At 46.8% G+C, this 13,416-nt stretch overlaps 5 protein-coding genes across 5 annotated transcripts; all 5 read right to left on the bottom strand.

Annotated features, from left to right (window-relative positions):
* Nucleotides 1-319: 319 nt before the first annotated feature.
* Nucleotides 320-3,366, bottom strand: N7495_008552 (cleavage polyadenylation factor subunit CFT2; the record flags this gene model as incomplete). The annotated part of the gene is made up of 2 exons (XM_057211203.1): nucleotides 320-3,167; nucleotides 3,218-3,366. The coding sequence occupies 2 exons, from the start codon at nucleotides 3,364-3,366 to the stop codon at nucleotides 320-322; spliced, it is 2,997 nt and encodes a 998-aa protein (XP_057060746.1).
* A 724-nt stretch (nucleotides 3,367-4,090) lies between these two features.
* On the bottom strand, nucleotides 4,091-4,621 carry N7495_008553 (uncharacterized protein; the record flags this gene model as incomplete). Its single annotated transcript, XM_057211204.1, has 3 exons — nucleotides 4,091-4,111; nucleotides 4,153-4,403; nucleotides 4,513-4,621. The coding sequence occupies 3 exons, from the start codon at nucleotides 4,619-4,621 to the stop codon at nucleotides 4,091-4,093; spliced, it is 381 nt and encodes a 126-aa protein (XP_057060747.1).
* Nucleotides 4,622-4,754: 133 nt separating this feature from the next.
* On the bottom strand, nucleotides 4,755-5,945 carry N7495_008554 (uncharacterized protein; the record flags this gene model as incomplete). The annotated part of the gene is made up of 1 exon (XM_057211205.1): nucleotides 4,755-5,945. One exon carries the CDS (start codon nucleotides 5,943-5,945, stop codon nucleotides 4,755-4,757), a length of 1,191 nt encoding a protein of 396 aa, XP_057060748.1.
* An 884-nt stretch (nucleotides 5,946-6,829) lies between these two features.
* N7495_008555 (uncharacterized protein) lies at nucleotides 6,830-7,723 on the bottom strand (the record flags this gene model as incomplete). The annotated part of the gene is made up of 1 exon (XM_057211206.1): nucleotides 6,830-7,723. One exon carries the CDS (start codon nucleotides 7,721-7,723, stop codon nucleotides 6,830-6,832), a length of 894 nt encoding a protein of 297 aa, XP_057060749.1.
* Nucleotides 7,724-8,518: 795 nt separating this feature from the next.
* N7495_008556 (uncharacterized protein) lies at nucleotides 8,519-11,804 on the bottom strand (the record flags this gene model as incomplete). The annotated part of the gene is made up of 8 exons (XM_057211207.1): nucleotides 8,519-8,683; nucleotides 8,739-10,549; nucleotides 10,603-10,648; nucleotides 10,701-10,785; nucleotides 10,846-10,884; nucleotides 10,983-11,109; nucleotides 11,163-11,709; nucleotides 11,766-11,804. The coding sequence occupies 8 exons, from the start codon at nucleotides 11,802-11,804 to the stop codon at nucleotides 8,519-8,521; spliced, it is 2,859 nt and encodes a 952-aa protein (XP_057060750.1).
* Between the last annotated feature and the right edge of the window lie 1,612 nt (nucleotides 11,805-13,416).

Consider the following 13,416-nt stretch of genomic DNA (forward strand, 5'->3'; position numbering starts at 1 on the left):
TTAAGATGATTCCAAGACCTCGTGATCATTGAAGAAAGAGAAAACTTCCATGAGTAAGAGTTTCGTTAACGTAGGTATACGCATCATACTGACCAAATCACTTCCAGCCTAGGTAGCGGTTGAAATAGCCCGAAACGAATTCTTGGAATAGCTTTCTAGGTATAAACGGCATACCATGAGACTGACTCTGTATGCTCTGAAGATTAAGAAGTTTTATTAAAGCATGTGTAAACACATTATAAGTGGTATTGAAGTTTCTATCTACCAAGTTAGATACCTAGGTAGTCTCAAAAGTAAAAGTATATTTTTAAAAATAACCTCAACTTCCCGCCACAACGGCGAGTCCCTCGTATATCTTCCTCTTTACTGCGAGGAAGCTACCCGCACCACGCCCCAAGTTGCCTTGGTTGGTTGCTGATTGAGCCGAGGCTTCGATCTCAATCCTACCAGTCCCCGACTTGCGCACGGCAACACACTTATCAATGAGAAGTGTTCCCTCGCCCCGAAATTCTGCAGTGTGGCCGGCTGCTTGCATTATTTTGCGAAGATCTGCAAGTCTGAGATCGCCGACATGAAGGGGCCGAGTCACAGCTCTGGTTCCTGCAGCCATACTGGCGGGCAATGTGTCAAGAAGAGGAATGACATCGGATTTGTCGCCAGTTTTAACAACATTATCTATGATCGGCGTGACAGCAGATGAAGCGCTTTCATCTTGTATCTGCTTCATCTTCTTGCCTGCATCTTCGGCGTCCGTACCGTCAGTCTCATTAGTACCATCTGGGCCACGGAGCTGGGCGGTTAGGGCGACCACACCTAGGCTCCGGACGTGCTGCCACTTGAGACGCCGAACGAGGGAGTTGCTCAATTTGACCAGCCAGGCATTCGTATCGACGCTGGCGTCGATAAGCTCACCATTCACTGGAGTGAAAATGATGGCAGCCGCGTCTTCTGTAGAGGTGGCTAGGTGCTTCTTGCACGCCGCCGCTAACGCCGATGTCTCTTCCTCCATACCTCCGACTAGAATCAACTTCTGGGGTTGGATGAGAGGAATAAGCATCTCTAAGCTGCGCTTATCGTGCAATCCCATGAAATCAACAAAGGCAATACGAGCGTTGATTGTGATAGACTCCTTGGTATATACAGCCTTGGCAGGGCCTTCGAATACCTGGTCAACCGCTTCATCTTCCGAGGATACAGCAATATCGGCAGTGTCAGCAAGGCTGAGGTCATCGGCCACACTTGAATCCAGTCTTTGTCCATCCTGGGTTAATTGTTGGCGTTTTCGTCCGCTAGCGCCTCCTGATGACCGACCAGCTGGTCCAGTAGCCTCATCCCATCGTCGTTTTTGGCCAAGCTTTGTCTGTGCATCAGCGCGCCGTTGCTGCATATCGATCTCCTCCCGCTCCTCCGCTCTTAGGTACTCCTCTGGTCGTATGAACTCTCCATACTCATCGCCCTTCTTTCTCGGAGCCACATACGGGAACATCCTTTCGCGACCCTTTTTACCACGCACATCATAATCGTAGACATTCTTCCGCCGGAGAAGAATATTGACACCCAAATCTTCGTCGCTGAGAGCCAGTTTGTTGCGACTAGCGTGGGCAAGGGAAGTTGAGAAGTTGAGAATACGGCCTTGCTGCTCTGAATCTGAGTCCTCGGAGGAAGTTGAGCTGGATCCGTCGTCCAACGCATCAGCCGCGTTATCTAGGTGTTCTTGACCTCCCCGAACTTGGGAAGTGTCCTCGAGTTGGCGCTTGGTGGCAAGATATGTCTGATAAAGCAACTGTTCGCCTGGGTCTAGTGGTGCCCGCTGCACCTCTGTCCAGGTCAATTCTCGTCCACCGCTGTGGACTTGCTCAAGCAATTCCCCGTCTGAAGCAGTCTCCAATGCCACGCCATCTCTTCTTTCCTCATACCATTGCCAAAGGGTGTCTCCCAAGGTCGCACTGGTCGATAACTGATCTTGTCCATCGGGTGCCTTTTTGCGGAATGATTCCGTCAGCAACAACAAATTGTTGGGGCCTTCGGCGATTTGTCGTAATGACTCCTTCGCAAACCCCCAAGCCAGTGACGTGTCCGAAGCAAGAATGACTTTGGGCCCTTGGTCTGCTAGAATCTTTTCGAGTTGCCTTTTGCGCTCTACAGTTTTCAGATGCTTGAAGGTAAAGGGACCGACTCCTTTACTACCTTTCTCCAGTCCTTGGCCACCACCTCTCTGACCAGGTCCGCCATCCGCACCTTCAGCCGTTTCAAATTCACGAACAATATTCTCATCCATCCATTCGAGCATACTGCGGGCAAGACGCATAGTGGTGTTGACTTTTCTACCGGCCAAGTATAGACCTGCACCTTTGAGAACATCGTCCTTTTCACCAGTCGCTGCATCCCGCCAGGAGTGCTCTAAAGCGTATGCTAGCTCCAGAACACGGGCGCTGGTATCAGTGGGGATGAGAACGGTGCCCCCTTTCGCAAGGCTGCTTCTGATCATGTCGAGAAGGAGATCATCTCGCTTTTTCCGGCCACCAGAAATGGCAAACTTGTCACCTCCTGTCGTGCTACAGATCAAAGCAGAGGGTTTTCGCAATTGCTCAATGACCTCCGTTCCATTAGCACCGGAACCGCCAAACCACGCAGCTCCCGCTACAACGCTCTCACGTGCCTGGTTCCAGTCCATAGCATAAACAATTGATTCCATGCCATGCTGGATATGCCATATTGTTCCACCAACTGTATGTCCGGCGTTGTAAGCGGTTAAGGTGAGTCCGTTCAGAGGCGGCGAGAAGGGAGACGGAAGTGGTTGATGTGGCTGTGAGTATTTAAGGGGCTGAATGAGAGAAAAGAATCGGGAAATCTCCTCTGTAGTCGGTGGCTGAAGAAGAACACGTCCTGTGCTGCCAGCAGCTTCCGATGTTTCTCCTAAAGCGATCGCCGATGCTGTAGAGGATGCGCCGGGTTCTGAAACTGACGCCTTTGGCAGAAATGTAGCGGCCAGTGGTGCTGAGGCGTATAAGTCCTGGAGAGTGTTGCGACCAAGGGCAATAACGGGGCTTGTCGCATAGACGGGAATCTGAGTGAAGAGAGGATATGTTCTGCAGCAATGAACGTAGGCACCGATGTGCACGGGAGTCGCATGGGTCAATAAAATCAGTGAGAGAGTCGGAATATGCCTATTTTATAAAGTCAGCTCAAGTAGCGAAGAGAGACCGCAATCGCTTACTTTTCAAGCTCCACCAGATCACGGGTATCAAAGGTATCACTCCAGCCAACATCCACTAGAATCTTAATGCCCCCATCGAGCTCTAATATTGACTGTGATGCTCTGGATGAAGAGTACTGCGCGCCAAGCAGTGGTGTGAATGTGAACATGTTGATGTGCGTGCCATGAATGGCCGGCTTAGGTTGTGTAGCTTAGCTGGAGAAAGAGAACTAGCTAGTTATGCGCACTTTGTATGTTTAGTCATCATTCTGAATGACTAATCACAAGAACCTAAAATAGGTCACTAATCAACTATTTAAATATTTATTTACTTATGTACTGAGTGGCTATGCTTTCTTTTTCATAGCTTTCTCATGCCTTTCTCTCCCTAAAATCAGTAATTTGGAGTGAACTTTAGAACTTGTGAGATTGCAAAGGATATTTACATTACAGATGTGATTCTAGACTACCTGACTCCAGCGATTCTAAGTTTCTTATTTATCGGGAAAACACTCAGTATAAGGACAATTTAAACAACTAGTATCAAAATACCTAAAGGCTATCCATACTTCCATTCAGCTAACTTGAATCTCACTTTAGAATTATTAGATTCACTTTTGTCCTCCTTTTACTTCATCCCGCTCAGGGCCGCTCTGTCTATAAAAGTGAGGTGATCTTAAATCGAGAAGAACATCCATAGACTAGTACATCTAGACAGCTTCTGTTCCAATCCTCCTGTTATTTCCTAAGTCACAGCCATGAGAACAGGGTTCCTAAGCCGATATTAGTTTGAAACAATTTGATATTGATTCGATACTCCCAGGGTCCCAGAGCTGAGATCTGCTAGAGTAGAGCATTAGGTAGCTTCGCCTTTACTCTATTTGTCTGCATAGTCTAATCCTGAGGTGTCAGCTCCTAACCTGAGGATAATTTGATCATATTACTCGAAAACTCACCTTTCGTAATGCCGAGAACGGACGGCGAGAATTTGGATAATTTGGAATTCGACGGGGCAATTGCTTCTCGAGATCTTCGGGCAAGTGAGCGCCAGCCCACGACCTCATACGACGCACAGCTTCGGGTTCCGGTATGTGTTGCTGCAGCTTCTTTGGATCATCGCAGAGCTTTTTACATTTCTGGAAATATGAGGAGCTCTCATCGAGCTGCTGGGTCATCTTGTATAGTGACAATCTCTCCCGTTCTTTCTCTGTTTTACAAAGTGGCTTTTTGACTTTAGAATTCGTCTGTTAGCATTTGTATTATCATGAATGTAGCTGCTCTTAAGAGAATCAGTAGTAAACATGCACTATACTCACCATTAGTCCTAGTTCGCTTCTTCGCATTATCATTGCTTAAACCCGTAGCATTCTGGGGTTTAGGGACATCCACTACGGCTTCAGCAATGGCGTCAGCATAAAACTTCATATAAATCCAATCGAATTTGGGTCAAAGCAACGTTGACAGTATAAATTTGACAACATCAGCCAAAATGAATTGTACTAGATATGTGGATTGCATAGCGCCGCACGGAACTAGAACGTGAGAAAGTACGGACTTATTACTTACCATCAAGGGATCTGTTGTATGTAAGAATAGGTGCTGTTCCAAATTCTGATATTCTGTGGTGGCCCATAGGTGCTTGTGGACCGTTTTGAGCCGAACCAATTGGAAGGGCGCCATGGAGACCGGGGACATCATGTGGAATACAAGTTGGAGTAAGAAAAGGAGACTCAACTGAGGCCTTGCGAGAATCGCCTGGATCAACAGGATATGCCGACCAACTGATTTCATCCTCAGGACCTAGAGTTCCTTTCATATGCCTGAACATAGCGCGGGTTATCGGATGTCTCCTCGTCTGCTCATTGATAGCCAAAGACGGACGCTCGAGAGTGGGCCAAGTCCACTCCTCCTTATATTCAACTTTTGAAAGCGGTGCTCCGCATTTAGGCACGCCAATTGAATCTCCAAGTGGCGACTCCTTCGGCGCATCACACATACCTGGCACAGGGTGGTCCACATTGGCGACGTGATCTTTATACTCCCCTTGTCTGATTTCCGCCTTGAGCTTATCGACAGAACCTGACGACCAATCTAACAGCATCTGGCGCAAAGACCGGTACGCAAATTCATCGAGTTCAGCCTGATTCAGATTCTTCCACCCAGATTCCGGCCCTGGCTCAAATTTCCATTCCAGACCACCTAGCCCTATGCTCCCGTCATACCTCAGAACCTTGTCACCAGCATGTACCTCTGGGATCTGTGTAGTCCCATCATACATCACAATTAGGTCCTCAGAAAGATTTATCATCTCTTCTGGTAGTGGCACGTATGGGACAACCGTCCACCGCGGCGTCGGTGCGTCTCTTCCAAACGTGATAGTTGGCCATTCTTCCCGTTTAATCTTTGCTAGAATTCTTGGACGGGGAAACTCGACATAGGTTGGCTTAGAAGAGGGGCTTCTTAACACTGCCGCTGTTTGGGGAAGGATTTCGAGACCTCTGTGCACCAGCTTGAGCCTCGGTGGATTGATTGAAGCCTCACTGTCTGGAACTAGACCTGGAGGTGGCTGGGCTTGTTTGTCCAGAGCTGACACTTCGGCTTCCTGTGCTTTTGCCGGAACTTTGGCTTCCTGCACCTTAACCGGCTCTTTGGCTGGTACTTTAGCTGAAGCTTTGGCTTTCTTTACCTTGGTTGGTACCTTTGCTGGAGCCTTCGTCGGTACTTTAGCGGATCTTTTAGGTCTTACCATCCTTAGAGCCTTCGAATTTCGACTATTGTAAGCTTAGTATTGGATCTATGTACAGTTAGTGAACCTGTAGATATTTGCCATTCACATGAAGATATCATTTACTAACCTTATTGGACCTTGAAGGGCTTGCTACCTATATAGCACTCGGTGTAGTCGACTAGTGCGTTGCTGTGATCATAATTAAATGAAGCCTTATGCAGAATACCAGAGATCTTATAAAACCCCTGGAAGCGGTTCATGAATCCTTTGTAGACCCATTTGCCTAAAAATAACCGAATAAATCGAGACAAAGAGATTTGCAAAGCTCTTTCAAAATTCTTGATGTCCTTGGCTCGTTTCCTTTGTCAAAGTAATCCCCCACCCTGTAGACGTGAACTGTATGACCATTTTTATACAAACATTGGTATAGGATCAAACCATGGGTATTAGTATCCATGGTTGCTTCTTCAATTACTAAAAGAGTTGCAAACCCTAGAAATATTTGCGAGCAAGTGGAAAGATATTTCACTTTCAAAGTTATTCTATGGAGGTTTGGTATCAATTTCGATCCGCAACCTCGAGTTGACATGTAGTACGTGGGATTAAAAACAAAGAAAGTGAAGAATAACGATACCAATCATATTGAAAAAATGATGGTGTTTCTACAATACTTTCGGAAATACTCTTCCATTGTTTCTCAATCCCTAATGTGTTTAGAGTAGTCCTCAGACACCCATGGCTTTCTAGGCCCTGTATATTTCATTCAGTTTTTCACTAATTGTTAAAATCTGAGCCAGATAAAAAAGTATAAAATATTAAGAAATAAAAAATCTTCATCAATAACAATGAAAGCCGTTTTATGTCAGATATTCCAACTCCTCTTATATACGAGCTTGGCGAGATGTCTAGCTCACCGGTAGATCATCCCAGATAGCTGGGTCGTGGGCAGTCCTCACAGTTCTAACCCACTCACCAATATCATTAACAAAACGTCGAGCAATCCCAATCTTGATTCCTTCGCTAGTAAAAAAAGACGGGTTTTTGTCTTCATGAATCTGCTCCAAATCAAGTCCATTCGCCAGTGCAATTTCACAAGCATGGCGAAATTCAGCTTTAAGAACATCATTGGCGACATTAGTTTCTTGCCAGGCAGTATATTCTCGAACGGCGTCATCACGGGGCCCGAGAATAGTGAGTCGATTTGCATCTGCAGGTGTCGGTGAGGGCAACGGTGAGATGACAGGAATGACAGGGTGAGAATTGCCTGAAGCAAGAGAAGTCTGCAGGTCTTTTGTATTTTTCTTTAAATTTTGAAGATCTTCAACGACGATGTATGGAGATCTTGTTCCATTTCGGGCAGCTTCGTCTCGAAGTAAAGTGAGAATTGCTTGTGATTTCATGCCAACAGAGAAATAGGCGATGATTCGGTCCCGGTACTTGGAGATGTCACGCTGTCGATGGACTGGGAGGAGAATCGGCTTTTCGCCAGGATGATTATGTGTTGGTTGTTGGACAGAGAAGTCTAGACGATTGCCCTGTTCTTTCACTCTGAGAACTGCTCGGAATGGACAGTCACATCTTCCGGATGTTGTTTGACGGGTTCTTTTAACTCCTTCAACATGAACTTTTACTTGGCCACTCCGGGAGCAGTGTAGATACGAGCCCTTCTTATTCGATCGCTTGATAGTAATGGAATATCCTTGCCCTTTTGTAAAGTCGTTCAGCTGAGCTATGGCCTCGTCGCGAGGACAAAAGAAGGTCTGTTGAGGAGGGGGAAGTAGACCGAATGTCTCTTCCATGATGAAAAATTTAATAATAAGGTGGTCTGAGATGTTTTTGAATCAGGAGTGTCTGGAAGGGTCGGTAGTGTGAAAATCCTAGGGGTGGGTGAATACTAGATTTGTTGGGGCCCACAGTTCAAGTCACGTGCTTGTATTGAAAAGAATCGAACTAGCTCAATCATTTGAATTGGATCCTACGGACGAACGAAAAGTTGTTGTCGTTATTTTCTTCTTCTTAGTGTCTCGTCACGAAAGGTTATGTGAGCTCCGTTCATCCCAAGGGAGACACATGCCCACTTTATACTCCGTACAGTCACGGCAATTTTCTTGGAACGAGTGGATCTAATCAGTGTGCGGTAACTTGGAAGGGGTGTGAGGAATCAATCCAGGTATCTCGCATGTTCTATACTTCCAGTATTGGAACCAATTCAACTAGAGATGAAGGTGAGAACCCCGGAGGTTGGATAATCGTGGTATTTCCAGACTTCCTGTTAGACTACCTAGGTAGCATACACTATGGTCTAAATATCAAGCCTAAACCTACAGGCCATAGCTCGTGAGGGTCTTCACAGTACCTATTCCATCAAGTAAAAGTTGATGGAGTCTCGGATCCCCAACTGAGGTAAAGATTAATAGCATGCAAAAGAAAGCACACAAACCGAGGTCGATTTACGTAAATGTACAGCGGAGAGATGAATCTTGTTCATACATCGTATCAAGAATTAAAACAAATTCAGTATGAAAAATATGAGAAGAATCCTCCCAAGGTAATTATTTTACACAACGCGTACGAACTCCCAACATATGGAATGCTTACTGCCAGTATCGGGGTTCGTCGAAGACATGGTAGCGGTGTCCTCGCACACCTTCGCCACGGAAAAGGGCAGGGAATTGGCGGCCAACGGGGATCATTTCCTCGGGCATGCGCATCTCCTGCTCAGTGAGGACTGCAGGCTCGCCAACAACAAATTTACCAACCTAGAATGTTCGTTAGTCATTATTCAAAATACTTAGTAAAGGTTAAGGAGCATACCTGGATCTCAGTGTCGGTAATCGTGTCACGACTAATTCTAGCATAACCGGTACGGTGGATACCCTTGAATAGGATGTACTCGCACCATCTGTCCCAGTCGGTGGGATCGATATCACTCATTCCACTGACTTCGCTAACATAGGTGTTGTAGTTGCCCTCAAGTGGTTTGGTGACCAAGTAGCTCAACAAGATCAGCGGACGGGGAGACGAGCCCATCAATTGCGAAAGGTACTGGCTCTGTAGGCGGCGATCCTCGGGGTCTTCTTCCTGACCGGAGTGGAAGACGACGACGTCGACCATCTCCCCGTACATGTCAAGAGTGGCGTGAATAGCAGGAGCCAACTCGCCGACAGGCGAAGGCAGAAGATGGTGGGTTGAGTTGACGATGGGGAACTTGGAAAGGAGAGCAGAACCCCAGGTGTGCTTGTTAGGGCCGGGACCGAAATCGACGTAGTAACCCAAGTCCTCAGCAATGTATTGGGTAACGTCCTTGTTGCCCATGATGATACGTTGATTGTCCGACTCGAGGAAACCAATGACATCAAGCTCAAGCTCTCCAATGACATCACGCATACGGCGCTCTGCAGCCCACATGTTGTTGTCGAGACCGAAGTGAACAGTCCAGATACCAACAGTTGCAACCTTCTCCTCGGGATGGTGGGGCTTGAAGTCGTTAGTTGGGAAGCGCAGGTAAGCCACGGATACGGAGAGCAACTGAATCGCAGCAAGAACGTAGACGTAGTATGAGCGTTGTTTCTTGCTGTTGGGGTTGATAGGCTTCTTGCGAGATGTGCGCGAAGAGTTGGAGGTTGCCGCAGAGAACACACCAGCACCGATCATGAGAGTGGTGAGAATCATGAGCCAGTCAGTGTGCTCACGCACAAGAGGACCGCCAGGAACGAAGGCATAGGCCACGACCCAGACATGGAAGAGCAGAAGGAAGACGTAAATTACGAAGCCGACACCGAAAACGGATGCGGGAGAGTGGCGGACACCAGACTTGATCAAGACCGGAGCAACAGCCATGATGTAGAATGCAAAAGCAAGAGCTCCGTAATATCCGGTCCAGTGATGGTAGTAGGTAAGGAGGGCGGCACCAACGGAACCAAGGCCGTAGGCTGTCCAGCTTCCAGCCACCGTAGGGTAGAAGATACCAAACACGAGACCAGCACCCATGGCAAAGATTGTCACAGCACCGTGAGGTACTGCAATCGGTCCGCGAATAGGATATCCCTCCCAGACCCAAGCGATCATGGTGCTAGAGTCGGTCAGAAGAGAAACGATGGCAAAGAAGAGACCACCAAAACCAACGGCGGCCAAGAGGGACGAGCCCTTCTTGCCATTAGATGGGAGGTAATCGCCCCCACTGATGGTTGAGCCTTTTTGGGATCGAAGGACAGAGAAAATAGCGAGAGCAAGACCGATCTTGTTCCAGCCACCATTGTCACCGTGCATAATAGGCCACAGTGGGTTGTTGGTCGCGCATGCAAACTTGGAGACAGTAGATACAATCAAACCAATGCCCCATGCCATGATACGAGCCTCCAGACGTGGCGTGTTGGAACGTTCTGCAAAGAAGCTAGCCACCCAGGCGACGCATGTAACTGCCAAAGCAAATCCAGTAAGGAAGAGACGGTGAGCAGGGTCTTGGAGCTTGTAGGCCAGCAGGCCGACCAGTGAAGTTAGGTGAAGTAGTCGAAGGTTCTTCACAGCAGCATATCTCAATGAGGGAATGGCCAAGAAGAAGGGTGATGTACAGCAGACAATGGCAACTTCGTAGCCAGAGATGCCCATGTGCCACAGGGGGAAGTCTATTCGAGTTAGGACAATGATGTTCATATAAAACTCAGGAGATATCACTCACACCACACAAGAACGGGAAGACCGGTCACAATTGTCCAGAATACATACTATGACCTGAAGTTAGCGAAGGCAAATCGGTTCAATAATTGATATACATACCCCATTGTAGACGTCAGCAGCGGCATCGATGATCTCGGTCCAAAAGAAGGCCTCACCGAAGGTGTTGCTCACTGGCTTGTCCTTGCTAGAAATCTACGTGTTAACCTCCGGATATGCCGCGAGTAGATTATGGGATTGTACACACTTTTTCTCAAGAACAGAGTCCGCAGTTGTCTTCATTTGCCTGAGAGAAGCCAATTTTAGAAAAAAATCATGGAGCCCGCCAACTCTTATGCACTATACATTTTTGGTGGGTATCATTTTGGAAGCGACGGTACATACCCTCGACTGACTCCCTTGACATCGCGAACCACCAATTCAAGTCCTTCAAAGTCGAGCACGGTAATCGCATCAAAGCCAACATCGAACAGAACCAGGGACCACTCGAAGAAGGCATAGCGAGTGTAAGCTGGAAAGACAATCAGTTCATATAGTCTATTATGCAATTATACAACGACCTACCACCAGGAATCTTGTGCACCTTGTGCTGAATAAAGTAATAGATCAAAGGGACCAGTGTTCCGAAGAACAAGCTTGCCATGATTTTACGGTATTTGACAGCCCGGCGGTTGTTGGGGCTCAGCGCAAGACATCCCAGTGTCCACGGCAAAGTAGCCACAAGATAAGAGATCATAAAAATATCGTGCCAGTCATGGTCATCAGTGGAAGTGACATAAGTCCATCCACCACAGGTGAGAGTACGGAAGATACCCACACCTGCGACGAACTTCGGCAGACTTGAATTCGGACGCGCGGTGAGGATGTACCATAGGAAGACGAGAGCGAAACGAGATCCGGATGTAATGGCGATAAAAACCTGGAAGAATGATCGCTCGGGGTAGCGGTCACCAATTGTAGCGGATACGGAAGGGAACCATTCGTCAGGGTAGCCAAAGTACTCGTTCTGCACAATCTTATGGAAATGCAGAGCGACACCAACAACTAGAGCGCTGAAGAAGGCAGCATAGGCGAAGATTGTGTGAGTCCATGCAACCCATTTGCCATTGATCTGTGTTGCTTCATATTAATGCCGAGGTTCTTATCGATGTCTTACGATCAACTCACGGAGACTACAGCGTCACCATCCTTGAATCTGGGAGCCATGGCGGTGCAGAGGGAAAGGCTCCGCACCAGTATATAATAATGAAGAAATAAACAGAGGAAAGAGCGTCAAGAAAGAAAAAAGACAACGACAGTGTAGATATCAAGGGCCCCTGAGGATGGAAAGAGCAATATCCGTCTGTCTCCAAAGTGGCCTCTCTTTATGGTAATCTAACTGATTTGGGATTAGTGTCTGTGCACGGACCATATAATATACTAGAAGTTGGTGTTGTTTAATCATGAAGTTCACTTCACGTTATTCATAATTTTTCGTTTTATTACTTTCATAGTACGGTGTTAGAGACAATATCAGCCGACATGACGGTCATAAATAGAGCCACATGGCTCTTTGTAACTTCGAAAAAGCGTTTATTATCACTATATGATCTATATCTCACCTTCTTTACCTCTCTTCATTCTTACATCCATCAACTCGTCTTTCCATTATACCCACTTTCTCTCTTTCCAAACTACTATATCAGTCAGACATTTTCTGAAATTGTTCACCATAATCTCGGTAACTTCCACTCAGTCTCTTTCAACGAATCATTCCTGCAAAGCCGGCTTTTTTGCTCCTACGTTAACAGCCTAATGGAAAATTGCACGCTACATATGGGGGGCCTTTGCCCAAAAACCGAGCTACCTCAATTGCTTCAAGCATTTAGCCAGTATAATAGGATCGTGCGCTGTGAGCACCAACGTGGAAGCATGGCTTTATGGGGTATGCAAATGCCGCGGATACCGATAGAGCACGCTGTGAAACGAACAGCAAGGCTATCCCATAATGTACAGACTGAAAGTGAATCGGTAGAATTAATCGACTAATACTGCACCGTGGCAGTACGTAGAGCGCGATAAAGGAGGATGTCGGTGAGAGTACTCGCCTTCGTAGAGTGCCCAAGCCGCTCAAGTGCTACAAATGTGGGAGTGGCCATATCCTTCTGGATTGTCTCCATCATGATCGCTCCCAGTATTCTCGTCATGTGTTAGAGCGCAGATAACCATTTGCCTCTTCACCGTTACCACTCTTCTCCTCGTCCCAATCGTCTCAGTACTTGGGAAACAACAAACTCTTTAGCAGAATAGTTAGCGTTAGCTGTTTAGTCCCTTGTCATCACCCCTGCCAAATACACCAACAGTGCCAGGCATTACAATATTGTCTCGCTTCTCAGTCACTTCTCAATGCCCGCCCCTGGTACATCGGGGCCCAAGAAATGCCTTGAGTCTGTGATACCGTTCCTCAGGACAAAACCTACAACGAGTGTTCTCTAAATCGGCAAAACAAGAAATGTCGCTGGGAATGAAGGGCTGGAAGGCTCTCAAGGGCCTCGTGTGAGGCCAGTGTGGTCCTATGTTATCGATATTGCGAAACTGTAAGACTTGTTTTCTTGTGTACTTGGAGAAGGTTTTTATAAAGGCTTACGACTATTGATGATGGCCGATATTGTAATAATGAAATAATTAAGTAAAAAACTATCCATAGCATGGATAAAAACCAGCTTACTTGATGATTTGTTGCATTACGTACTATAATGAAGTTATAATACTGTATGCCTTGACTTCCAAGATTCCTGGACCACAATCGCGATCACTCAATCCATCACGTGATCGAATC

This window comes from Penicillium taxi (genome assembly GCF_028828555.1).
Source record: "Penicillium taxi strain IBT 34144 chromosome Unknown utg000005l_segment0_segment0, whole genome shotgun sequence".
In the NCBI taxonomy this organism is placed as follows: domain Eukaryota; kingdom Fungi; phylum Ascomycota; class Eurotiomycetes; order Eurotiales; family Aspergillaceae; genus Penicillium; species Penicillium taxi.